Genomic DNA, 27,763 nt, shown 5'->3' with positions numbered 1-27,763 from the left:
TCTCAAGTGATCCTCCCGCCTCGACCTACCAAAGTGCTGGGATTACAGGCATGAGCCACCACACCTGGTCTCATAATCTTTATTACATTGGGTGTTGGATGTTTTCTGGTCACAGCCTCTCTCAGTAAGTACATCTTGCTGGGTGTAGTGACTCACGCCTGTAATCCCAGCACTTTGGGAGCCTGAGGCGGGCAGATCATGAGGTCAGGAGATCCAGACCATCCTGCCTAACACGGTGAAACCCCGTCTCTACTAAAAATACAAAAAATTAGTTGGGCATGGTGGCATGTGCCTGTAGTCCCAGGTAGGCTGAAGCAGGAGAATCACACGAACCCGGGAGGCCCAGGTTGTAGTGAGCCAAGATCGTGCCACTGCACTCCAGCCTGGGCAACAGAGCAAGACTCCATCTCAAAAAAAATAAAATAAAATAAAAAAATAAGTACATCTTAATATTGTCTGATGCAAGACCAGAATTCTCTTTCTCAAGTGCATGTGCTTTTAAAAAAATGACTCAAGTGTCGCAAGTCCCAGATTTCATATAATTAATAAGAAGCACTCATAAAGATACTGTCTTTGGCCCATAACTTCCAACCCCTTCATTTTTCCAATCAATTTATTTTTCTTGGGAGCCTGGGCAAAGGGAGAAAAATTCACACTAAAAGATGGAGTCCCTGTAGGCAGAGCGAGGCTTCTCAACAGCCACGTGAGAGAATGGCGGTTTTGCTGGTCTGGTCTCTAAAACTTACAGGTTTGCCACAAATCAGCATTCTAATCAAAACACACATTCAAAATGTTGGCTATCATCTGTTTACCGAAATGATTCTGAGGCAAGATGGTATAAGTCAGTGATTTTTCTGCCTTCTTTTTTTTTAAGCACAGAAGAAAGCATATGTAGACCCCTAGAATGGCAGAACTGTTGTGATTCAATGGAGTGTGTTAGTCCATGAGGCTGGGAAATTTATAAAGAAAAGAGGTTTATTTGGCTCACAGTTCTGCAGGCTGTCCACGCATGGCACTGACATCTGCTCGGCTTCTGGTGAGGCCTCAGGAAGCTTTTACTCATGCGTGAAGGTGGAGAGGAGGCAGGCATGACACATGGTGAGAAAGGGAGCAAGAGAGAAGAGGGGGAAGGGGCCAGACCCTTTTTAATAACCAGACCTTGCAGTAACTAATAGAATGAGAACTCACTCATTACTACAAGAAAGGTACCAAGCCCTTCATGAGGGATCCACCCCCATGACCCAAACACCTCCCACCAGGGTCCACCTCCACTATGGGAGGTCACATTTCAACATGAGATTTGGAGGCAACGAACATCTAAACCATATCATTGAGTAAAGAAAATGAAGGGCCTCAAGCCCTGCCCCCTGTAATTTCTCTTACCCTTTTGGGGTTCCCTGGAGTACCTCTGGGAATCCCAAGGTTACTAGAATACAGCATGAAAACCGCAGATCAAGGGGGTGGCTGGCTGTCTGTGTGTTCTTCTAGGTTTGAAAAGTTTGATTCTTAGATTAAGTTTAGCAACTAAACCCGTCAGTGCTCCCTGCGTTCAGCCATGAGATGCTGCTTTTATGATTCTTTGTGTGCTGTGAAACTGTGGCTGGGGGCGTATTCCTTATCCTGTTCAGTGTCTTCCAGAGCAGTAGTTCCAAGTCACAGGGTGTGCCCGTCTATGGGGGAGTATTCACTGATAAATAGAGAAATGGAAAAAAAATAGGGCAATATACTGTGTATGTGTGTGTTTACCAGATGTAGGAAAAGTGGCAAATGAAAATATAGGATGTGTATTTAAATTCACATAAACAGACTGGGCAAGGTGGCTCACACCTATAATCCCAGCACTTTGGGAGGCTGAGGCGGGCGGATCACCTGAGGTCAGGAGTTTGAGACCAGCCTGGCCGACATGGTGAAACCCCATCTCTATTTTAAAAAAATACAAAAATTAGCTGGGCATGGTGGTGCTTGCCTGTAATCCCAGCTACCCAGGAGGCTGAAGCAGGAGAATCACTGGGACCCAGGTGTGAGGTGGAGGCTGCAATGAGCCGAGATTGCGCCATGGTGCTCCAGCCTAGGCGACAGAGTAAGACTCTGTCTCAAAAAAAAAAAAAAAAAAATTCACATAAACAATGAATAATTTCTCAGTGTAAGCATGTCCTAAATATGATGTCCTGTATTTTTTCTGGTCACCTTGCATGTGTGTGCACATGTGTGTGTGTATGTGTGCGCCATCCTTATTTGCAAAGGACTCCCTTTATTCTGAGGTTTGTCTCTGCTCATTTTTGGTGTTAAAATGCCTCCCTTTTATAAAATGATTGTGATAATAGATGATAGTTGAGGGCAGGTATTTGGCAAAATACAGGTTAGCAACCCAATGTTGATTTCCCCTAGCAATTTTTTTGAAATTTTGTGGGTCTATGAAATTAAAAAGTACTGTATACAGCAAACTCTGCCCTAAAATAATGCTCCAAGTGAGAAATTGATCTCAGCTCTTGTAAGTGGGAATAACTTTGTCTCTTGTAAGGAACTAGTATGTTTCCTTCTGTTGCTGGTGAAAGCTACATAACGTTTTCAGTTTCCCTTTTTGTTTGGCTCTAGGCATTTTGGAGGTCACAGATTACACAAGAGAAATGGCAATTATATTTAACTTCATGGTCTGCATATTTGTTTCCTCTTTAGCCAGATTCAATTCTCCTTTTTTTAATCCTATTTTATGAATCACGATTTTGTATGCATGTTTTGTTAGTCACTTTTTTTTTTGAGACGGAGTCTAGCTCTGTTGCCCAGGCTGCAGTGCAGTGGCACGATCTTGGCTCACTGCAACCTCTGCCTCCCGGGTTCAAGCGATTCTCCGGCGTCAGCCTCCTGAGCAGCTGGGATTACAGGTGCCCGCCACCATGCCCAGCTAATTTTTGTATTTTTAGTAGAGATGGTGTTTTACTGTGTTGGTCAGGCTGGTCTCGAACTCCTGATCTCATGATCCACCTGCCTTGGCCTCCCAAAGTACTGGGATTAAAATCGCAAGCCACCACACCCAGCCTTGTTAGTCACTTAAAGTTCTCTCTCTTTTTCTTTTCTTTTCTTTCTTTTTTTTTAAGACAGAGTCTCACCGGGCACAGTGGCTCATGCCTGTAATCCCAGTACTTTGGGAGGCTGAGGTGGGCGGATCACAAGGTCAGCAGATAGAGACCAGCCTGGCCAACACGATGAAACCCCATCTCACTAAAAATACAAAAAATTAGCTGGGCGTGGTGATGCACGCCTGTACTCCCAGCTACTCAGGAGGCTGAGGCAGGGGAATTGCTTGAACCCAGGCGGTAGAGGCTGCAGTGAGCCGAGATTGTGCCCTGCACTCCAGCCTGGGCAACAGAGTGAGACTGTCTCAAAAAAAAAAAAAAAAAAAAGACAGAGTCTCGTTCTTTTGCCTAGGCTGGAGTGAAGTGGCATGATCTCAGCTCACCGCAACCTCTGCCGCCTCTGGGTTCAAGCAATTCTTCTGCCTCAGCCTCTGAGTAGCTGGGATTGCAGGCGCCTGCCACCATGCTCAGTTAATTTTTGTATTTTTAGTAGAGATGGGGTTTCGCCATGTTGGCCAAGCTGGTCTCGAACTCCTGACCTCAGGTGATCCACCCGCTTCAGCCTCCCAAAGTGCTAGGATTATAGGCATGAGCCACCGTGCCTGGCCCTAAACTTCTTCTTTAAAGAGAAGCATGAAAATAAATCTCAGCAATTTATAATGAAATAAGCAATGAGCAAACAAATAAATTAATCATTTACAGTGAACCTCTGTAACTGTACTTCTGTGATGGGAGGGCATCTCCAGTCTAGGATGGAGGTGTGTGACAAGTTCACACCTGCTTGTCACAACTTTACTCTGTTGATGAGGTGGCCCCTTAGCAAGGATACACTTGGCAACCTGTGACAGGGAGCTCCTTCCCCACCCCGCCTTAGCTCTCAGTGGAAGGATAGGAACAGTCGAGCTTGTGTCCCCCTTCCCCTTTCCAGCTTCGCTTTCCTACTCCCTATCTCTTACCCCTTCCAAGACTTTGGCTCCTGCTGAAGTTGCTTGCATTGAGTCTATAACATGCTGGTGCCCTGCACTGATAATATTTGCAATGAATTATTTCTACCCAGGCCACCATTGACTTGGTGATCGGCTATGATCCGCCTTCTGCTCCACATCCAAATGACCCGAGTGGGCCCAGCGTGCCAGGCATGGGAGGTAAGCTGACCCTTCTGAAGGTCCAGCCACCCCCAAGGGGAGGCTGCTAAAGACACACAGGAGAGTGTCTAGAGAAACCCTGCCATTGATCACAAGCCTGTAGCTCCCTGCCCACCCAGACAGGGGCCCTGCGAGGCAGGTGGGGCTGCCTGAATTGGGACATTGCAATTGTTTACGAAATGCCCTTCAAAGTAGAGGGGAAGGGTGAACCAGCCCTTTACTGAACAACCTCACGGTGAGCACAGAAAGCACACGTGGGCTCCAGCAGAATGTCCCAGGGCTTTGCTTCAGGTTCGTGGCTTCCACCCCATACAGTGTCCCCAGGCTGTTTGGCTCAAGGAATGGCCCCTGTGCTCTCCTCCGTGTGTCTCCTCACCTCCCAAAGGTGCCACCTCTGGTCTCTGCTGTCAGTACCAGTCTCATGGGAGTGGTCTTCGACTGGAGCTTCCTTCTCTTTCTCCCATAATGCTGGCCCCATCTTGTCCCCAAACAGCCCCAGGTCCTCGAAGCAATTGCTTCTCGTCAGCATAACCCGCACTGTCCTTGGTCTCTGACATGGATTGCCAGTCATTCAGGGCTATCAGGTGCCACTCTAGGTGGGGTTGGGGCTGAGGGCTCAGGGAGGGAGGGCCTACAGGACAATCAGGCCTCTCGGGCAGCTGAGTCTGACCCCCTCTCAGTATTTTTCCAGGATGATGTGATGCTAAAAGTGTCTCTGTCCCTTCCTCAGCCCTAAGATGCATGACCAAGGGCCCCATCTGTTACCCCAGTCTCAGCATGTGCCCTGGGAAGGGAGGGGCCCCTTATCTCACCACACTCACCTGCTTCCTTGAAACTCTCCCTCCTGGCTGGGCACGGTGGCTCACGCCTATAATCCCAACACCTTGGGAGGCCGAGGCAGGTGAATCACCTGGTGTCAGGAGTTCGAGACCAGCCTGGCCAACATGGTGAAAACTTGTCTCTAATAAAAATTCAAAAAAAATTAGCCAGGTGTGGTGGCTCCTCGGGGCCCATCTTCTCCTTGCTTCTCTTGGTTCGGAACTCGGCTCTCCGGCCACCCAAGGGTTCACTCTACACCCATAGCAGCACCATCCCTGCCTGCCCTGCCCACTCCCCCCACACTTCTCATCTTGCTCAGCCTGATCTCAGCCCCTGGCCCTGCTTATGCACCCATTATGAATGTTTTGGCCCATTTTTTGACTAAGTAGTTGTGAGTTTCCAGTGAGGGTTAGCTGGCTTCCTCTTGGTGACAAGACTGAGATGGCCCCAGCACATCAGCAGTATGCTCTGCCCGTCACCCTCTTCCTAGCAGCACCCTGAGCATACTACTTGGCTTTGGACACTCAGCACTGCAGATGCCCTGCAGTGACTCAAGAATATCCCTGGCTCCCTTTGCTTCCACAGCAGTGATGACAAAAAACAAAACAAAACAAAACAAAAAAAACTCACGAAACACAGAGGACACAGGCCAGCACCAATAACACCATAGGGTGCAGAACCGAGTAGTCCCACCCATTTCCCTCGGACCTCCCCTGCCGATGACTGTTGTCACCAGCATTTGTATCTGTGTGGGAAGGGCACCAAGCGCTTTCTGGCCTGCACGAGGCAGCCCTCATTGACAGGCTATCTGGAGTAGCCTCTGAATTGGAAAGATCAGGGCATCTTTCTTCATTCTGTTGTTTCTCCTAAGCTAGACCCTGTTAGTTTTAGGGCTGCTGTCCTAAACTATTGCAAACTGGGTGGCTTAAGCAACAGAAACATTCTCTCGCAGTTCTGGAAATCAGAAGTCTGAAATCAAGACAGGAAATAAACCAAAACTTGGGTTCTTTGTATTTGGATTTCAAACAAAGAAGGTCACCAAGGGTTGGTCTGCAAATGAGCTGTGTCTGCAGGGCAATTTTATTTTTAAGTGCAAGATGACAAAGTGAAATTTCTACACTTGATCTTAGCCAAAAGGCCGAGAAGTGGTATGAAATTTCTTTATTACAGAAAATAAACTGGGCTCTTTGATCTGGAAGTGCTGTCTTTGTTCTATAAAATGAATATTTGCCAGGGCTGGGTCAAGGGTGGCATCCTGTGTGCCGGCTTCCTAATCTGGCTAAGAGAAACTTTCCTTCAGCATTAAAACAAACCAAACCAAACAAAACAAAAACTTCTAATAGCCTCAACTATCTAGATGCTTCAAGGGAAAACATTTGTTTTCCCTAACACAGTGTCTTAGTCTGTTTGCATTGCTATAAAGGAATACCTGAGGCTGGGTAAGATATAAAGAAAAGAAGTTTATTTGGCTCATGGTTCTTCAGACTGTACAAGAAGCATGGTGCCAGCCTGTGCTTCTGGTGAGCGCTTCAGGAAGCTTCCACTCATGGAGGAAGGGGAAGACGAGCCAGCATCGCATGATCAGAGAGGAGGAAAATGAGAGAGAAGGCGAGGGTGCCACTCTCTTTTAAACAACCAGCTCTCAGGTGAACTCATTCATTACTGCAGAGAAGCCACCAAGCCATTCATGAGGGATCCACCCCCATGACCCAAACATCTTCCAGTAGGCCCCACCTCCAACACTGAGGATCAGATTTCAACCTGAGATTTGGAGGGGACAAATATCCAAACTGTATCACATGGTAATTCAGTTCAACTGAGGAAAGGTGTCTTTGAGCACTGGAACCCCCTGCTGGGAAAGACACCAGGAGGAAAAAACAACTTACAATCTTGGGGGAATATAAGACAAACAAATACGAGACAGAGAACAGCAAGACATCCATACCTCTTGGCATTGCACACCTTAATGACATAAGCAGTACATCTGGCCCAGAATTTGCTTTTTTTTTCCCTTCAATTAACTTGCTTTGTTTTTTATTTTTTGTTTTTTTTTTTGAAATGGAATCTCAGTCTGTCACCCAGGCTGGAGTGCAGTGGTGTAATCTTGGCTCATTGCAACCTCCACCTCCCAGGTTCAAGCAATTCTTGTGCTCAGCCTCCCGAGTAGCTGGTATTACAGGCATGTGCCACCATGCCTGGCTAATTTTTTTATTTTTAGTAGAGACAGGGTTTTGCCATGTTGGCCAAGCTGGTCTTGAACTCCTGACCACAAGTGATCCACCTGCCTTGACCTTCCAAAGTGCTGGGATGACAGTCATGAGCCACTGCACCCGGCCTCCCTTCAGTTGACTCTTAAACTCTAAAACTTTACCGTTCTATATAAAAGTAATGTCTGCTTCTTCTAATTTATATATTTTCAGATTCTTACAATTTAAGTTTGTTTTTCTTTCCTTGAGCAAAAAAAAAAAAAAAAGAAAAAAAAAGAAAAACTCTGCTTAATAAAATGTAAACATTACAGAGATACATGACACAGAAAGTGAAAATCTCTTGGTCCCATCTTCCTGAGATAACCACTGCCAGCAACTTCGGCTACTGATTTTAAAGGTTCTTATCCACATAGTGGCTCCTGCAGAGGAGATATTAGAAATATTTATGCTGGAACACAAAAGTGAATATTCTTAGGAAAATTTGCCCCTGCAATTTGAAGAAGCTAGTTATGATCACATATCACAGAAAGTGAACACCTGAGGGGCTCTTTTTTAAGGAATGCTTTATTAGAGCTTTTATATGAAGATGACACAAGGTAGAGACCCTGGGGCACTGGTGGCTTGACTGAAAGTGTGTGTTGTCAAAGATGTTCTTTTCATTGACCCCCCTGGAAGACTGTTCCCGTGACAGAGGAGAGGGCTGACCCAGTCTCCAGGCTTGACCTGAAAACCTGTTACCATGGCAACTTAATTCGCCAGCTGTCAGTCTGCTTAACTAGAGCCTACGTTCCCATAGCTGGAAGAAACTATTTTTGAAATCTCATGTCTATTTTTGAAGCACCATCTGCTAAATTTGCGCTCTGTCCAAACATAGACATGCAAAAACTCATTCATAGCCAGACTTCACCGCTTCAAATGTCTTTCATTCCATGAATCCGAAAGTCATTTGCTTAAAATTAATTATTATTATTATTTTTTGGTAGAGTTTCTGTTCTGTTGCCCAGGCTGGAGTGCAGTGGCGTGATCTTGGCTCACTGAAACCTCCACCTCCTGGGTTCAAGGGATTCTCCTGCCTCAGTCTCCTGAGTAGCTAAGATTACAGGCACCCGCCACCACACCTGGCTAATTTTTTTATTTTTAGTAGAGATGAGGTTTCACCATGTTAGCCAAGCTGGTCTTGAACTCCTGACCTCAGGCCATCTGCCAGCCTCAGTCTCCCAAAGTGCTGGGATTACAGGCATGAACCACCAAGCCTAGCCTTAAAATTAAATTTGATCTAGTTCAGAAAACATTAATGACACCTGACTGTGGGACATGCAGAGGTGAGAAAGCCATTGTTTTGCCACCAAGGAGCTTGCAGTTCAGTAGGAAGGTAAGAGATAAACATGAATAACTGTAGCCCAGAGCTGAATGTCATATATTCCTCCTGAGAGGATTGACCAAATCGTTATACAGGAAACAATTGCTTTCAGAAAGTACTTTTTCAGCTCTGTATTTGTGGTGCCTTGCACAGCCCTTGAGAAGTCATAATTGTTAATAAATGCTTGGTTGGTTGAGTGAATGAATGAGTGAGTGAATGATAGGTGGGCATTGAATATGGTTTAAAAATTTTTTTTAAGAAGGGCATTTTGGGGCCGGGCGCGCTGCCCCCGCTAGTTCACCAAAACTGCTCTTGTCAAGGTCACTAAAGACCTTCATGTTGCAAAATCCAATGGTCCAGCTTCAGGTCTCTTCTTACTCAAACTCTCTGCAGCATTTGTTCATTTAATCCTTGAAACGCTTTCTGCTCTTGGATTCAGCCTATTTGAACCAACACGTAGCTGCTCATCCTGGCATTCGCAAATAGAAGTGATCACCAAAGAAACTTCCCTCAGCCAGGCGTGGTGGCTCATGCCTATAATCCCTACTTTGGGAGGCCAAGGCGGGCAGATCTCTTGAGGTCAGGAGTTTGAGACCAGCCTGACCAATACGGTGAAACTCTGTCTCTACTGAAAATAGAAAAATTAGCTGGGCATGGTGGCATGCGCTTGTAATCCCAGCTAATCTGGAGGCTGAGACAGGAGAATTGCTTGAATTGAGGAGGCAGAGGTTGCAGTGAGCCGAGATTGTGCCACTGCACTCCAGCCTGGGTGAGAGAACAATACTCCATCTCAAAAAAAAAAAAAAGTGGGGAGAAAGAAAAAAAGGAAGGGCATTTTGGGGAACACTAGTGAATATGCCATAGCTCCTAGCTCATTCAGAAGTGTGTTGAAAGGGAAGCGTGTTCCTGAGGACTGTAGGAGGCTGAGACATTTGTCCTTGATGGGAAGACCATGGGGCTCCATGAAAGGTGCTCCATGACAAGGGACTGACTTGGTCCGAGTTGAACTGGAAAATGATCCTTGTGCCGGAAGATTGTTGCAGGCCGTGTTTCCAGGATTGGGTTTCTAATCAAGTGGCTTTGTCTAGTAAACTGATTATATTAGTCCAATTTTTTTCTAGGATGTTTAGGAAAATCAAAGTGCTCATCATAAGCAAGTGATTCTCAATATTTAGACACAGGGAACTCATCAAGGGAGATCTCTAAACGTGCAGTCATCTGGTGCCCATCTCCAGATTAATACAGCTCATGTGGAGGGGAGTCCCCAGTCCGTATGGAGAGCCTGATGCAGGCAGATTTCACTTGAGAAACGCTTCAGTTGTACATTTCGCCTGGTGAACGTGATGTTGCCCAGAGGCAGACAGCTCTCTGGGCTTTGTTATCTAGGCTGGCTCACAGGCTGATTCATCAACTGCCCCCAGGACTGCGTTTGCATCCCTGCCTCTTACATTCCTCCGTGGTACCTTTGCTCTGGTCTATGTATTAGAATATGCTAGAAAATTCTTAGGGCACATTTAGTGTTATTTACCCAGGAATTGGGGTGCGGTAATGAATTGCTTTCAGTAGGACACAAACATTTATTTATAAAACTTCTAACATTTTAGAAATTCAGAAAAAAATTATTCTACATTCCAGCTAAGAAAATGTGTTATCTCCAAAATATTACCTGTTTTCCTGCTTCAAAACTTACTCTTTTCTGTTCTGCACTGTCCTTTTTAGCTTACACTGAAGATAATATGATATTAGCCCTTTGTTGTGCTTGGGCAATGACCTTTGGCTCAAAGTGATAAAATTCTGGCTTAACCAGTACCACCATTTAACAAGACTTCATCTTGAAAAGCAGAATTAGGATCAAAGGCAGAGGCCAGGTACCGTAGCTCATGCCAGAAATACCAGCACTTTGGGAGGCTGAGGCAGGAGGATCGCTTGAGTCTGGGATCACTTGAGACCACCCTGGGCAACATAGGGAGACTCCAACTCTACAAAAAATAAAAATAGTTAGCTGGGTGTGGTGATGCACGTCTGTAATTCTAGCCACTCTGGGGGCTGAGGTGGGACGATCGTTTGAGCCCGGGAGGAAATGAGTGGAGAGGGAGAATGTTTGGATAAAGGGGGCTGCCAGGGGCTGAAGTGGGGTTTGTGTTCCAGCCAGGAGATCCCAGTCCAGCCAGGGTGACCAGCAAGTGTTCCTCTTCCTCAGCCATTCCTAGGAGTTGCCTTCACTGGGGAGCTCTAACAAGGATCTCCCTCCCTGGCAAGGTGCAGACAAAGCGGGGTGATGGAAGTGGGGGGACAATGACCTGCAGATCTGGTGACATCTGAGATCTGAGTGACTGACAGCCCACTCTCTTCTGCTTGGTAGAGAGAAGTGGTACTAGAGAAGAGTATGGGAGCCTGGAGGAAGAAGGGACATTGATATGCACTGGGGAAAGGCACAGTTGGGGATGCCAACGGCAAACTTGACTGTATCACCAGGTCCTCTAGGGCTGCCAACTCTTCAGCACTGAGTGGGTGGACAGAAGCCACGTAGGCAAGTGTCATTATCGTAAGTGACTGCACACAAGGGCAGTTGGCAGGAATATTGCTTCTGAGCTTCTGGAAAGAGGACACAATACATCTCAGGAATGATTACATTGCTGGAGCTATGATGGAGAGCCATTTCTAAATGTTAATGGAAACATCACAAGTAAGGAAGAGTGGATCACACACGCGGTTACTGATATTCAGAAAGGAGACAGGTCAGTGTTAGATGCAGTCAGAAGCTTGGTAGGATTTGACCAAGTGACATTATAATTGTTGGAGAGGCAGGATGGCATTCCTACAAGGGAGTTGTGAAGAGCTTGTCATAGCCAGAGAGGGACAGTGAGGAACCTTGAACCATTTTGAATCAACAGATCTAGATTTGAGCATTGGCTCCACTATCAAGCTGTGTGACAGTAGGCATGTCACTTAACCTCTCTGAGCCTCAAGTTCCTTTCTTACAATATCAGGAGGTTGGATTTAATAATATGTAGGGTCTCCTCCAGCTCCAAGTTCTGTGATTCTATTAGAACAGCCTGGTCATGGCTGGGCGCAGTGGCTCACATCTGTAATCCCAGCATTTTGAGAGACTGAGGTGGGTGGATAACTTGAGGTCAGGAGTTCAAGACCAGCCTGGCCAATATGGCAAAACCCTGTCTCTATTAAAAATACGAAAATTAGCCAGGCGTGGTGGTGTGCTCCTGTAGTCCCAGCTACTTGGGAGGTCGAGACTGGAGAATCCCTTGAACCCAGGAGGTGAAGGATGCAGTGAGCTGAGGTCGTGCCACTGCACTCCAGCCTGGGTGAAAGAGTGAGACTCTGTCTCAAAAAAAAAAAAGGCCTGATCAAAGCCAGGGTTCATGTATTATAAGAAGACGGGATGAGAGAAGTTTTGTTGTTGTTGTTGTTGTTGTTGTTTTTCAGACGGAGTCTTGCTCTATTGCCAAGGCTGGAGTGCAGTGGCACGATCTCGGTTCACTGCAACCTCTGCCTCTGGGCTCAAGTGATTCTCCTGTCTCAGCCTCCCGAGTAGCTGGGATTACAGGTGCATGCCTGGCTAATTTTTGTATTTTTTTTTTTTTTTTAGTAGAGGAGGGGTTTTGCCCTGTTGGCCAGGCTGGTCTCAAACTCTTGACCTCAGGTGATCCACCCACCTTGGCCTCCCAAAGTGGGGATTACAGGCATGAGCCACCATGCCCGGCCAAGAGAAGTTTCTTTGGTGATTACTTCTATTTGCGAATGCCAGGATGAGCAGCTACGCTTTAGTTCAAATAGGCTGAATCCAAGAGCAGAAAGTATTTCAGGGATTAAATGAACAAATGCTGCAGAGAGTTTGAGTAAGAAGAGACCTGAGGCTGAACCGCTGGATTTTGCAACATGAAGGTCTTTAGTGACCTTGACAAGAGGAGTTTTGGTGGACTAGTGGGGCAGAGGGCTGGCTGGAAGAAGCATGAGAATCAGAGGCAGGGTGAAGAATGTGAGTAAAAATTATTCTTCTGGGGAGTTTGCTCCCAAGAGGGGCAGGAAAAATGGAGCAGTAACTGTAGGAGGCACTGTGGAGTCAATGAAAGTTTTGTTTTTTAAAATGCTCGGTGATATTTCAGCATGTTTATATTTTGATGGGAATGATCCAGTAGAAAGGGGGGAAATGATGAACGTATAAAGAGGCAGAAATCGCAGAGGCAGAACTTAAGTAGCAACAGGAGATAGGATCTGTGCAAATGTGGAAGAGTTGGCTTCAAGTCAGGGAGCACAGATAGTTCAGTGACTAATTGTAGCAGGAGAGAAGGCAACAGATAAAGGTAGATGATTGATTTGGAGTAGGAAAGATGTGGAAATTCTCTTCTAATTGCCTATTTTCTCAATGAAATAAGAAGCCAGGTCATTAGTGGACAATGAGAAAGAAAGGATATTGGAAGCTTTCAAGATGCAAAATAGGTGGCAGTTCAGAAAGGTAAAGTGATTTGACTGTGCTGGTTAATTAGTGGTCATCTCAGACCAGGATCCAGGAAAGCTTTGGGATAGATGTCTTGGAAATGTGGTAAGATGTCCAGGCAGCCATGTGAGGACACTTACAGTTTGTGATCAGGAAATTAAAGTGAGACCAGTCCAGTAAGATGTCTGTGCTTCCCAGCCAAGTTCAGCTGGCTGGGTGCAGAGGTGACGTCAGTGGAGGGTTGAATAAACCAGGCAAGCACAGTGAAGTGAGAGGCGGAAAGGGATCAAGGAGCATGCAGTGGGGTGGTTGCAGTGTTAGGTGGCGGGATCTAACCTGGGCTAGGGGAAAAGCAAAGACATGGAGGAAGTGGGGAGCAGGGAAGGCAGTGTGTTCATTAGATTGGGGCTGCCCGTGGGCTGGAGTAAGAGAGGAAGGAAACTGGAAAGATACAAAAGATGGCCTCTTGCCCAGGCGTGGTGGCTCACACTTGTAATCCCAGCACTTTGGGAGGCCGAGGTGGGCGGATCACTTGAGGTCAGGAGTTCGAGGCCAGCCTGGCCAACATCGTGAAACCCCGTCTCTACTAAAAATACAAAAATTAGCTGGGTGTGGTGGTGGGTGCCTGTAATCCCAGCTACTCAGGAAGCTGAGGCAGGAGAATTGCTTGAACCCAGGAAGCAGAGGTTGCAGTGAGCTGAAATCGCACCACTACACTCCAGCCTGGATGACACAGTGAGACTCCACCTCAAAAAAAAAAAAATAAAATAAAATAAATTAAATAAATTAAAAAAAAGATAGCCTCTCTAGTGGATTGAATAGTGGCCCTCTAAAACGCATGTCTATATGGAACCTCCGAATATGACCTTATTTGGAAACAGGGTCTTTGCAGATGTAATTAGTTAAGATAAAGTCACACTAAATTCAGTGACTGTTGTTCCTTGTTTGTTTTGTTTTTTGAGACAGAGTCTCTCTCTGATGCCCAGGCTGGAGTACAATGGCATGATCTCAGCTCACTGCAAACTCCGCCTTCCAGGTTCAAGCAATTCTCTTGACTCAGCCTCCCAAGTAGCTGGGACCACAGGTGTGCACCACCACGCCTGGCTAATTTTTTTTGTATTTTTAGTAGAAATGGGGCTTTGCCATGTTGACCAGTCTGGTCTTGAACTCCTGGCCTCAGGTGATCTGCCCGCCTCAGTCTCCCAAAGTGCTGGGATTACAGGTGTGAGCTGCTGAACCTGGCCAACTTGTTCTTATGAGAAGAGGGGAGGACGCACAGGGAGAAAGGCCATGTGACCACAGAGGCAGAGACTGGAGTAATGCAGCCACAGGCAAGGCGTGCTTAGGATTGCTGGGAGCCACTGGCTAGGAAGAGACAGGAAGGATTTTTCCCTCGAGGCTTCAGAGGGAGAACGTCTCTGCCAACATCTTGATTTTATACTTGTAAGGTTTGGAACTGTCAGGGAATATGTTTCTTTCTTTTCTTTCTTTTTCTTTCCTTGCTCTGTCACCCCGGACAGAGTGCAAGGGCATGATCATGGTTCACTGCAGCCTTGACCTCCTGGGGTCAGATAGTCCTCCCACCTTAGCCTCCTGAATAGCTCGGACTACAGGCATGCACCACCACACCTGGCTAGTTTAAAAAAACTTTTTTTGTAGAGATGGGGGGTCTCCCTATGTTGCCCAGGCTGATCTCATACTCCTGGGCTCAAGCGATCCTCCTGCTTCGGCCTCCCAAAGTACTGGGATTAGAGGTATGAGCCCCATGCGCCTAGCCAGATAATAAATTTCTATTGTTTTAAGTCACTCAGTTTGTGGGACTTCCTTACGACAGCCTTCAGAAGCTAATACAACCAGCAGCTTCCTGTTCAGTGGGAGATTGCTGACTTGGTGTGGCCCTCTGTGTTGGGGAAAGAGTTGCTCTTTGTAGATCCACTTGGCTGTGGATCACACTCATGCCTGGGTCTCATGAACAGGGCCTGCCAGCACAACTGCTAGCATTTTGCTCATGACACAGCTTGCACATGAGGGTGTGTTTAACAGTGCCGTAGGGGCCCCCTCATTCTTTGTGGAACCCATAGCATTCTTTGTGGAGCCCATACCATTGTTTAATCTCCTGCAGCTTCCTGCCACATAAAGGGGAGGTTTCCTGCTCGAATATTCTTCTGCTGCAAGGCACAGAAGCTGGCTGTCACCATGGCTTAGGCTGGTTTCCTCTGACTCATCCCTTTAGCCTAAAGTCTGAATAGCGGAAGACGTTCCCAGAAGAAATTGGCTGTTCGTTATCTGCAGGCTGATTCTAGAGCATCCATTGAGAATGTAATGAGTACTTGTCCAGAGTCCAGCATTGCAAAGGGGTATGATTGACCCCGACTTTTTCTCCTGCTTACTGCCATAAACAATCACTGGCCCAAAATGGTATAATATAAGGCAAGGAAGAAGTCCCACTTAGGCCCAGGATGACGGAAGGAAGTTCGTCTTCGTTGTTTGGAGGAAACCAACAGCTATCAGCCCCAGCCATTTTTTGGTCCGGGACAGGTTTGCAGAGGGAAGGCGCCTGGCCCCCAGTGCTTCCCTGAGGCTGGTGCCAAGGTTGGGAGGAGCACCCCTTCAGCCGTCTGGGTATTCTTTTCTGAGAGCTGTTCAGTAGTTTTTCAAATGTGAAGGCACATTTGTGCCTGGGATCCTGTTCCCCTTCCCATTTATTTACTCATTCCACATTTATCAAGCCCTTTCTATATACTTTATGTAAGGTGTTCTGTAAGGCATGGGGCAGATACTAACCCAGTGGCACTAGAGGAATTAGAGACACACACACAGAAATATAGAGTGTGGAGTGGGAAATCGGGGCTGACAGCCTTCGGAACTGAGAGCCAGGAACAGAGATTTACCCACATATTTATTGACAGCAAGCCAGTGATAAGCATTGTTTCTATAGATTAACTAAAAGTATTCCTTATGGGAAACAAAGGGATGGGCTCTGGCTAGTTATCTGCAGCAGGAACATGTCCTTAAGGCACAGATCGCTCATGCTGTTGTTTGTGGCTTAGGAACACCTTAAGTGGTTTTCTGCCCTGGGTGGGCCAGGTGTTCCTTGCCCTCATTCCGGTAAACCCACAACCTTCAGCGTGGGCATCATGGCCACCGTGAACATCACAAAAAGCTCTTTCATCTTTCTTCTCTTCACAGTGCTGCAGAGATTTTGTTTATGGTCAGTTTTGGGGCCAGTTTATGGCCAGATTTGAAGGCCTGTTCCCAACAGATACAAAGAAGCAAAGGCAAGCTCCCTGCTTCTGAAATGCCTGGGAGCAGGGGAAGCCTATGGGTTGACAAGCAGGTGCAAGACTGTGTGGCAAGGACTAGAAAGAACAATGTGTGGGTAGGACAGAGTGGGACTAACTCCATCTCGAAAAGGTAGGGAGGGTGTGTTGGAAGACAGTGTGTTTCATCTGAAACTGAAGGAGGAGAGGAACTTACCTGGTAGAGAATAGGACAAAGAAGATTCCAAGAGCTTGCATCCAGGTGCCCTAAGAGAAAAACCAGGTAAGCCCTTTTTTTGACGTCTCTTCAAGAATAGGCAAGAGGAGGCCCAGATCATCTTGCAGAGGACAAAGATTCCTTATCTTTGGCTTCCATGAGGTTTTCTCAGTAGCCTGAAAAAGTTGTTGAGGTACTAGCAGGACAACATGTCCTTCACCTGCAGCCTGCTTTTAAATCCAGTTTTAAACCAGTGAGACGGGGTGAAAACTTGGTCCTGGTTTTAGCTCAGCTTCTAATCACTTAACCACAGGCAAGTTGCCTCAGCTTTCTGGACCTCAGGTTTTCTGTCCGTAAAATGGGGTGAAGGGTAGGTTGGATGAAGGATCTCTAAGGTCCCTTCTAGGACAACGTTCTGTGGGTCCATGGCTACTTGAAGGAAGTGTGAAGTGAGGATCTAGAGAGTGTTGAGTCAAAGGATCGGAGGACAGAGTAGGAAGTCACACTCAATGAGTAGGAGACAAAAACAGGGGCCCACAGAAGAACCCAAAAAAGTAGATCAGGGGAGGAGAGCTGCCATGATCTAAAAATATGTATATGAGCACTGGTGTTCAAGGCTGTGGAAGATCCAATATGGAGATACAGAAAAGGGCACTGAGCTTGGCAAGGAGAGACTGTGATTGACCTTTGAAGAACAGAAGCCAGGCTAGGATGGGCAAAGCATGAATGAATGGATGGTGAGGAGCAGGGCCCACCCTGGGCTAAATTGCAAAGCAGTGCATATGGAGGCCCCCTCTTCCCTTGTGGCGGCCTCTTCCTCACTATGGGCCCCCTGCCTGCTGTGCTGCCCACTCTAGCACCCCATCCCCATGCCCCACATAGCTGGTTCCAGGAAATGTCCTGTGCTCCAGAAGAAGCCCCTTCCAATTGCAATGGTCTGAATGTTTGTGTCCCTCCGCAATTCATACATTGAAATCCTAACCCTGAAGGTGATGGTATTAGGCAGTGGGGCCTTTAGGGAGGTGATTAGGTCATGGGGGCAGAGCCCTCGTGCATGGGATTAGTGCCCTGATAAAAATGGGCCCAAGGGAGCTCCTTTTCTTCTTTCACTGTGGGAGGCAGAGAAGGCTCCAACTGCATACCAGGAAGTGGGCCCTCACCAGACACCAAATCCGCCAGTGCCTTGATCTTGGACTTCCCCACCTGCAGAACTGTGAGAAATGAATTTCTGTTGTCTAAAAGCCACCCAGTTTGTGGTATTTTGTTATAGCAGCCCAAACAGATGAAGACACCGACCGAAACTGATTGCACAGCAAAACTGAAAAATAAAAAGTTAATTTATTGGGTGCTGCTATATGCCAGATACTATGCTAAAGACTTCAGCTATAGATAATTATACCTTTACAGTAACCCTGTGGTAAATACCATTATTTTACCCTTTTAACAAATGAAGAAACTGAAGCTTAGAGAAATTAAGAAACTTACTCAGACTCACATAGCTGGAAAGTGGAAGGTGGGGAATGGATTTGAGCCCAGGCTGCACGGCTTCAGAACCCAAGATTTCAAGAGCCATGCTACATAGTAATCTGATGAAACTCATTCATACCAGGATGTGAATGACTGACAGGTGACTGTCTGTGGAAATTAAATCTGTTTCATGATCTTGCATCGTAAGGAGTTTCAGCATCCAAAAGCAGGGTTCTAGACAGGGTGGCTTGTCTTCTAGGCTCTCTTAGATTATATTGTGCAGATAACCAGAAGTTTTAACTCTTTGTGTATTAAGAAAAGAAAAGTTAAAGTTTGTCAGTGAATTTCAAAGAGCTCGTGAATAAAAGAAAGGGGAGGGTAGTGGGCAGAGTTGATTTTTGGTTTTTGGTTTCGTAAGGAGAGAAAGATCTGTGTCTACTTGAAGGCATAGGAAAGGCTGCAATAGAGACGGAACCCCTGGAGGTACACAAGAGAGAGGAGACATCTGGGGAGCCTGAAAATATTCAGGAGGTAGTAGGATCTAATGCATGTCAGAGGGTTGAGATTTTCACCCTGCTGAGCAAGGTAAACCTTTTCCTGAGTGCAGAGGAAAGGTAGGGGGAGAAAAGAGAGGACACGTGTGTGTGAAAGTGACAAGCCAGGAGGAGGAAGGGAGAGCACGGTGATCACTTTGGTACTTGGCAAGAAAATGAGGCGAGTTTCTTTTCTGCCCTAAGGGTGGAAAGAGCAGTTGTGAATTAGGAGGTTCAAGCAGGAAACAGTGAAAATAGTTCACTAGCAGATCTCTAGAGAAAAGATCTGCGGTGGGAGGGATGGAGTTGAAGCTTGTCCTTGCAAGACTTCAGTGTTCCATGGCATTTCTTCCTTTCTCCATCCTAACACTGATGAGAACTCAGTGATCCCTGGCTGGGTGCGATGGTGCCATCTCCTCTCATTGTCCCTGTGATCTCTGCCATTCTTTTGGTCTCTTTTGAAGGCAGCCTGAGCAAGAGCCCCGATGCACTGTGAACACATTTTCCTAAAGAATTTTTCCAAGTCACAAGAAGTCCCAAGTCAATGTCACCAAGAGGATCTCCTTCACCTGCCACTTTAGGAGCACTTAAAACATGATGGCAGACAAAACTGTGTCCTGGAAACTTGAGCCTTCGGACATTTACAGGATAAGGGCTATCCCTCACTGGGTTTCTTTCTGATATTTTAGGAGATGGGGAAGAAGATGAAGGTGATGAAGACAGGCTGGACAATGCAGTCAGGGGCCCTGGGCCTAAAGGGCCAGTTGGGACGGTGTCGGAAGTTCAGCTTGCTCGGAGGCTCACCAAAGCAAAGAACAGCCGGCGGATGCTGTCCAATAAGCCACAGGACTTCCAGGTAGGAACGGCCTGGTGCTCTGCATCTTTGTTTAATCTTCACATTGCCCATCTGCTGGCAATTGCAGTGATGTTTCAGTGGACCTATTCCAATGGACAATGGCTCAACCAGTAAAGGGAGATGTCAGTGCATAAACCCAGTAAGCAAAGCTCTCCATCTTTCTTCTGCAGGCACAAGTGGGTTTAGTCCAGCCAGATGACAGTCTCCAGAGAAATAAAACTATAATTCTCCTTCCCTTTGGCAGAAGGAAAGAGCTAATCAAAGAAGAGAAGCACAAACACTGTCTTTTTTGTAGCTCTGGGCCCTGTCTTAGACTTGGGAGGCAGCTGTGGAATTGGTTCATCACTAGGCTCGGCAAGACCAGGTGCCCGGCTGGAGTCTGAGCAGTGACCTCCACCTGCCCTGCCCTTTCCCAGGCCGGCTTTGAACGATTTCATCCCCACAGCTGCTCGTGGTCTCTATAACCCAACCCCAGTTCCCATCTTGGGAATGAGCCCACGTGGCCCCGCCCAATTGGTAGCACCTGGTGTACCACACCGCTGCCCTGGCCTGGTGTTAGCAATCGTAATAGGCGAAGGAAATGAAGCAACACGTGAGGAGCCTAAGGATCCCACGTGCTGGGAAAGGATGGGTGACCACCCCGCTTCTGTGCTGCAGATCCGCGTCCGGGTGATTGAGGGCCGACAGTTAAGTGGCAACAACATAAGGCCTGTGGTCAAAGTTCACGTCTGTGGCCAGACACACCGAACAAGAATCAAGAGAGGAAACAACCCATTTTTTGATGAGGTAAAGGGGTTGAGAGGGCATGTTTCTGCTCGCGAGTCCCACAGGGGAGGGAAACATGGGAGCAGCTTCACGGGTGAAGACACCACTGAGTTCCAACCAGAGATCACAGGAACAAAATTAGGTGTAACCATGTGAACACATGGCAGGGTCTTGGACAAAGCCCTGGAGTTTAAGCTTCGTGATAAGCCCACCTCTAGGGAAATGGGTAAGTAACAAATATAGCTTTTTTTTTTTCTTTTTCTTTTTTTTTGAGACAGAGTTTTGCTCTTGTTGCCCAGGCTGGAGTGCAGTGGGGTGATCTCGGCTCACTGCAACCTCTACCTCCGGGGTTCAAGTGATCCTTCTGCCTTAGCCTCCCAAGTAACTGGGATTACAGGCATGCACCACCACACCCGGCTAATTTTATATTTTCAGTAGAGACGAGGTTTCACTATGTTAGTCAGTCTGGTCTCGAACTCCTGACCTCAAGTTATCCACCCACCGCCAAAGTGCTGGGATTACAGGCGTGAGCCACTGCGCCCAGCCAGCATTTATTTAAATAAAATTGTTCACTTGGGACAATCTAAAAGATATCTAGCTTTTAGATATCTAAACGCTAAATGATGTGGAGATCCAAGGCTAAGCAGGTATGGGGGTACACACCTGTAATCCCAACACTCAAGAGGCTGAGACGGGAAGAGTGCTTGAGCCCAGATGTTCCAGACCAGCCTGGGCAATATAGTGAGATGCCTTTAAAAAAAAAGTACCTGGTCCCGTCTGTCAGTGGCTCTCAGAGATGCTGTTGCCTTTCTGGTGTTTTTGTGACAGCTTCTTGATGATCCCTTCCTGATGGATCCCTTCGACCCTTATGAGAGAGGACGTGATGTCTCCTAAATCTACCTTTGCTTATTCTGATTAGCAAGGTGTCTCTGAGGGACAACTCTCTGTGACTAATCCAGTTTTTTAGAGGTGTCAAAACATACTTGGCTGCAAAAATAATGTATGTTAAAGGAAAGCAGTTATTAACACACAGGGGTTTTGTTTGTTTTGCCCCCCATACTGATTTTTTTTTTTTTTTTTTTTTGAGACAGAGTCTCGCTCTGTTGCCAAGGCTGGAGTGTGGTGGTGCAGTCTCAGCTCACTGCAACCTCCACCTCCCAGGCTGAAGCAATCCTCTCACCTCAGCCTCCTGAGTAGGTGGAACTACAGGCACACACCACCACGCTCAGCTAATATTTGTATTTTTAGTAGAGATGGGGTTTTGCCATGTTGCCCGGGCTGGTCTCAAACCCCTGGCCTCAGGTGTTCCGCCTACCTTGGCCTTGCAAAGTGCTGGGATTACAGATGTGAGGCACTGCGCCCTGCCTCCCATAGTGAGAATTTAGCCTGTTCTATTGCCCTCATTTATAACACTCCACAAAAATACGCGATACCTTGACAACCATCTCAAATGTCACAAAACTCCGTGACTGGGCTGTGAGGAGAAATGATATATTTAGGGAACTTTTCAGAGTCTTGCCCAACTGTGCTGAGGGGACACATTTCTGGGATTCCTCAGGCCTGTATCTCCTGCTCTGCTCTCCAGCCCAGGCCTGTCTTACCACACTTCCTCTTCATTCCCTGTAGCTTCTAATCCCAACCCTGGCGTTTGTCCTTTTTTCTTTTTTTTCTACCTCTTTGTTCAGAAAAGACATGGTTTCTTCCATGCAGCATCTCTTTCTTCCCCTTTGTTCAAACTGGCTTCCAGCTCTGCAGAAGGCCCCATTTTCTTCTCACCTATAACCTCTCCCCGTCAAAGGAATCGCAGACGACAGCAGGCAGCCAAGTACAGTAGTATACACATTCTCACGAGAGGTAGGGGCTGCACAGAGATGGGGCACTGGAAATGGACTTCGGGGAAGGCAGAGAGATTCACGTTGAAGGCACGACTGGATGGGGAGGGGAGGAGGCAAGATACTGGATTACTTGGGCCTAACGCGTAAACCCTGTCAATGCATTGATAATGCAGGTTTCCTGTTGACTCAGCTGCATTCCCAGGAGCCCAGCAAACATCTCCAACTTCCTCAGAATTTTCCCATTTTAATGAGTTTGAGGGGGATTAGCTCTCTTGGCAAAAGAGAAGACCAGTACATTAATCAATAAAAAAAAATTTATGGGATAGGAGAAACAAAAGTAAGATGATAAAAACAAATACATATATATAAAAGAGGTTTACTAAAAAAAATTTCTAGCCTGGCCAGGCATGGTGGCTCACGCCTGTAATACCAGCACTTTGGGAGGCCAAGGTGGGTAAATCACTGAAGATCAGGAGTTCAAGACCAGCCTGGACAACATGGTGAAACCCTGTCTCTATTAAAAATACAAACAATTAGCCGGGTGTGGTGGCACGCACCTGTAGTCCCAGCTACTCAGGAGGCTGAGGCAGGAGAATTGCTTGAACCTGGGAGGAGGTTGCAGTGAGCCAAGATCAGGCCACTGCCCTCCAGCCTGGGTGACAGAGTGAGACTCTGTCTCACAACAAAAAATTAGCCTAACATGGTGATGGGTGGCTGTAATCCCAGTTACTTGGGAGGTTGAGGCAGGAGAATTGCTTGAACCCTGGAGGCGGAGGTTACATTGAGCCAAGATCTTGCCACTGCACTCCAGCCTGGGCGACAGAGCAAGACTCTGTCTTTAAAAAAAAAAAAAAATCCTAGCTTGTATATATCATTTTAACCAAATAATATTAAACTTATTATCACCAATAATGGAAACAAAAATGATGTGGTGTCGTCAGGTAGTATAATGGAAGTAATCAACATCACCTGTGTCAAGTCTTGTCAAATGGCCGATTTGCATCCAACAGTGAGGAAACATTCACCCAAGTCTGGACTGTGGGATAGTCTACAAAACAATGGGCATGGTGGCTCACGCCTGTAATCCCAGTACTTTGGGAGGCCAAGGCAGGAAGATCACTTGAGGCCAGTAGTTCAAGACCAGCCCGAGCAACATAGTGAAACTTCATCTCTATTTAAAGAAGAACAAGAAGCAAGGAAAAACACAAGAAACAAACAGAAGGAAATAGCACTGTTCTATATAAAAAGGAAGCTGAAGAGACTCAAAAACCAAATGCAACGTATGATTCTTGCATAGATCCTAGATTTCTTTGAAAAGCTAAAGTTTTTTTGTAGGGATGATTGGAGAAATGTGAAAATTGTATGTTAGATGTTAAATTTCTTGGTTATGATAATGGTATTGCAATTATATAGGAAGATGTCCTTGCTCTTAGGAGATGCATGTAAATGTATTTTGAAGGGGTGAAGTGTCATGATATCTAGAACTTTCTTACAAATAGTTCAGTTTAAAAAAAAAGATAAAGCAAGTGTCCAAAAATGGAACAATTGGTGAACATAGGTGAAAGGTGGTATTTTACCATTCTTTCAGCTTTCCTGTAGATTACAAATATCCCTAAGTAAAAAGTTGGAGGAAAAAGTCTCAGTTGGAATAAATGCTCGATCTTTTTCTTTTAGGATTAACATTTATTAGCCTAACATGGTTAAACCTCCTATATACCTAATATTCATATCCGAAGAATCAACCTTCTTAAAATTAACTTTTACAATGTGGTCAATATTGACTTTGCTGAGGCACTAAATTTAATGGGCAAAATTGTCTTTAAAGATGCTTTCTTGCAATAAAATTAGAGTCACTAGATACTAATAGAGCTAAAGATATCAGAGAAATTTAAAACACACTCCAGATCATGCCAGCTGTAAGCAATTGTTTTAGTAAGCATTGCAACATGAAGTCACCTTGGATCTTTTTCCCTTTTTTTTTTTTTTTTTGAGATGGCTTCTCACTATATTGCCCTGGCTGACCTTGAACTCCTGGGCTCAAGCACTCCTCTCATCTCAGCCTCCTGAGTGTCGGGATTACAGGGGTATACCCCCATTCCTGTTTAGGCTTGGATATTTACATCATTTAGCCTTTAGATATCTAGTCCCAGGTGAACAATTTTATTTAGTTAACTAAATGCTGTATTTGTTACTTACTCCTTTCTCCTTTTTCCAACATGAAGAAGTGGGTTTACCATGAAGCTTAAACTCCAGGGCTTAAACTTCAGGCCTTGCCCTGTGTTCACACATGGTCAAAACTAATTTTGAATTTGTGTTTTGTATTTTTTTAGGAGGGCCCCCAAAATTATAGCATGAGATCCCACTAAATCCGAATCCCCTGTTAACATTTAAACATCTGCTCTATTGTTTTGGCAGTTGTTTTTCTACAATGTCAACATGACCCCTTCCGAATTGATGGATGAGATCATCAGCATCCGGGTAAGGGTCAGCGCGTAGGAAGGTACTGCTCACTCACTGCCAGGCAAAGCCAATCATTTCTTCACTACTCTTCTTTCTTGCAGGTTTATAATTCTCACTCTCTGCGGGCAGATTGTCTGATGGGGGAATTTAAGGTGGGTGACAACAGTCTGCTTCATTCAACTTACAGAAAGATGAGAACTTTCATAATAGAAATGTGATTCCTGTGTACCCATCTTGGTGGCATCTTGGGAATGTGTAAGGGTTCAGCATGATGACGCTTGCTGAAGGCTGCCTGGGGCTTGTCTATTTCCAAAGTGTAGCACTGAACAGAGCTCTCAAAGTAAGATGACCTGAAGCTGCCATATCAGGGCCCTTCCCAGGGTTATATCTGTAGATGGAAGCGAATCCACTGCCACAGAGGGAAGGGGTGTTGACCATGGCAAGAAGCCTACCATCCACCTCCACCTACTGGGGGCCCCAGAGCTCCATCTGTAAAGCCAATGATAATAAATCCAGAGTGTGAAAGGAAAGCCAAACAAGGCAAGATATTCAAGGTGTTTCTCTAAGTAACTCTCACTGGAATGAAAGGACAAATTCTTGGCTGGCTTCTTCCCAGCAATTCTATGTGGAATAGGCTGCCTCTCCAAGAAAGGGGCTCTAGTCACTAGAAGTCCTAGAGGATGATCTGGGTCAGGCAGACCTGTGTTCATACCCTGTCTGCCACCAAGTAGCCACATGTCCCAGAGGAACTCAATCTCTCTGATCCTGAGTTTCTTCATCTGTAAAATGAGGTGATTGAGAAAATTAAATGAGATGGTATGTGTAAAGCACCTAGCACAGTACCTGGCACATTGAAGTGCACAATCAATGGTTATATTAATAGTAGCATTAGCTGGAGGAAGAGGAGGAGAATTGGACAGGAAACTGGGCCAGGTGAATTTCTGTAGGATGATCAATGGTCCCACTTTGCCTGGGACTTTAGTGGTAAAATTGAGAATAACCCAGGTAGACTGGGACATATTGGTCACTTTGCTTCTGTGGTCTCTTCCAGCCCTAAGACTAGCTCATTCATTCAATAGTGATTTACTGAGAGTCTTCCATGTGCCACACATCAGACAAGGCACTGGGGTTACAGAGAGGATAGGATGGAAATGTTGGGTCTCAAGGAAATTTAAGTGTAATCAAGATATGATATTGACATATAATAATGACGGCTTCTTTAAAGTGACTAGACTGATTTTAAAATCTACTTAGACTACTCTTGATTATTGTTTTCCCAGATTGATGTTGGATTTGTTTATGATGAACCTGGTAAGTAATATTCTCCCATCAATTTGAAGTCTTCAATTCATTCCTTCTAACTCTGAAGATGATTCCAGGAATCAAGACAATCTGAGGGATCAAAGAATTAAAGGAATTTTAAAAAAATATTAGGGAGAAGAGAGGATGCTTAGTGGGAATAAATGACAGTAGCTTAGTACAAATGTCTAATTTTTTATCTTAACATTCAAAATAGATGATTTCTATGTTTCGTGAGGATATTTTGACCTTATCAAAATTAAATTATAAAACTAGTTGGTACAGCTTAGTCTTGTTTGTCACATGAGGACAGAATGGTGGGGGTGGGGTACAGGGAGAGTTAAAAACAAGACATGAAAGTGGAGACTCATCTGGGGAATTTGGTGTGTCATAGGGGGCTTCCAAGAAAATGCAGTTTATCTTTTGGCAGAGGAATCACAGACCTATCAGCATCTCTTTAGCATGTCCCTTTCCTTTTACTCCTTCTCTATCTTAGGCCATGCTGTCATGAGAAAGTGGCTTCTTCTCAATGACCCGGAAGATACCAGTTCAGGATCTAAAGGTTATATGAAAGTCAGCATGTTTGTCCTGGGAACCGGAGATGAGCCTCCTGTGAGTCCCTATATTCTCTACTTTCTACACTTCTCACTAAGAAAGAAGACCAAGAGTTAAGCCTGTGGGCACGGGTAATTGTGAAATGGAGCACAGCTTGCCGTCAGTACCCTCTGATTGCCCCTATTCAAAAGCTGTTCTTTTCTTCATCATGGATTTATCATTCTAGCTTGCTTACACTCCTATCTGGTGTCTGAGTGAGCGTTTAATTGAGAAAAGATGCATGTGTTTTTACAATGTCCTTGCATCATTAGAAAGACTGCTTTTATCTAGAAAGCATGACTTACTTGCAGAATTAGGCATTGCTACCTAAATGGTTAGTAATTATTCTAGGAAACTGGGCGGCAAACTGCAGAATAGTAAGTGGCCAGAGAGAAGTTGAAGGGACATCAGGATCTCTCTCTCTCTCTCTCTCTCTCTCTCTCTCTCTCTCTCTCTCACTATTTGGTGCTCATAAAATGACAAAGATACAAAAAAATATGAGCATTGATTTTGTGGAGCAGTTTTGAGGTTGAAGGAAAACTGGTGGTTGATGGCAGGTTGAACTCTTAAGCCCCAAACACAGGAAATCCTAATGGAAACAATTCTGAATGGTTTCATTTTATAAGCATTCATTTGGCTTTTTCCAAGTGCTGCTTTTCTGTATGTATAATTTAAATCATGTGCCCCTAATAGCCTGAGAGACGAGATCGTGATAATGACAGTGATGATGTGGAGAGTAATTTGTTACTCCCTGCTGGCATCGCCCTCCGGTGGGTGACCTTCTTGCTGAAAATCTACCGAGCTGAGGACATTCCCCAGAGTATGTACTGATTTAATCTTGCCCCAGAATTGTTGGTTATCTATGTGATGAGATGTGTTAAAATCAAACTCTAATAGTGATTGGTGTCGCTGTCGTATGTTTTTCTTCTGAAAGGGCTTCATGGGCTTATTTTCATTCATTCTGGTCCCGTTGAAAGCTACCTGAGCAGGCTCATGGCACAGCCAGTTGTTTGCTGATCGTGTTCCTTGTTGAGTACCTGCCTTTGGCCCATTTGGCGCTCTCTCTTCTTCTATCAATGTTCTGTATCTTCTCTTTATTCTAGAGGATGCTAAAGAGACATGAGCAGTCAGCACTTCCAACCCCTTTCATCCCAAATGAAAATGTGAACTGTTATCAAATCAAGGTGTTTGCTATCCAGCTATAAAAAAAAAAATAGCTGAAATTAGCTGGGCATGGTGGCGGGTGCCTGTAATCCCAGTTACCTGGGAGGCTGAGGCATGAGAATCACTTGAACCCAGGAGGCAGAGGTTGCAGTGAGCCATGCCACTGCACTCAAGCCTGGGCAACAGAGCAAAACTCCATCTCAAAAAAAAAAAGAAAAAAAAAAAATGCTGAGCAAAGGGTAGTAACGTCCC

General features: G+C 45.7%; 1 protein-coding gene across 2 annotated transcripts in view; it reads left to right on the top strand.

Annotated features, from left to right (window-relative positions):
- MYOF (myoferlin) overlaps positions 1 to 27,763 on the top strand; it is a 171,805-nt gene that overhangs the window by 51,107 nt on the left and 92,935 nt on the right. For both annotated transcript variants that reach the window (XM_038009266.2, XM_007963586.3), the window contains exons 5-12: positions 4,132 to 4,219; positions 19,228 to 19,394; positions 20,052 to 20,180; positions 24,410 to 24,472; positions 24,556 to 24,606; positions 25,735 to 25,765; positions 26,250 to 26,365; positions 27,041 to 27,167. In XM_038009266.2, the coding sequence (XP_037865194.2) occupies positions 4,132 to 4,219; positions 19,228 to 19,394; positions 20,052 to 20,180; positions 24,410 to 24,472; positions 24,556 to 24,606; positions 25,735 to 25,765; positions 26,250 to 26,365; positions 27,041 to 27,167 (772 nt within the window). The remainder of the gene's footprint in view (positions 1 to 4,131; positions 4,220 to 19,227; positions 19,395 to 20,051; positions 20,181 to 24,409; positions 24,473 to 24,555; positions 24,607 to 25,734; positions 25,766 to 26,249; positions 26,366 to 27,040; positions 27,168 to 27,763) is intronic.

This window comes from Chlorocebus sabaeus, chromosome 9 (genome assembly GCF_047675955.1).
Source record: "Chlorocebus sabaeus isolate Y175 chromosome 9, mChlSab1.0.hap1, whole genome shotgun sequence".
Classification (NCBI taxonomy): domain Eukaryota; kingdom Metazoa; phylum Chordata; class Mammalia; order Primates; family Cercopithecidae; genus Chlorocebus; species Chlorocebus sabaeus.
This window is presented reverse-complemented; position numbering and strand designations above follow the sequence as displayed.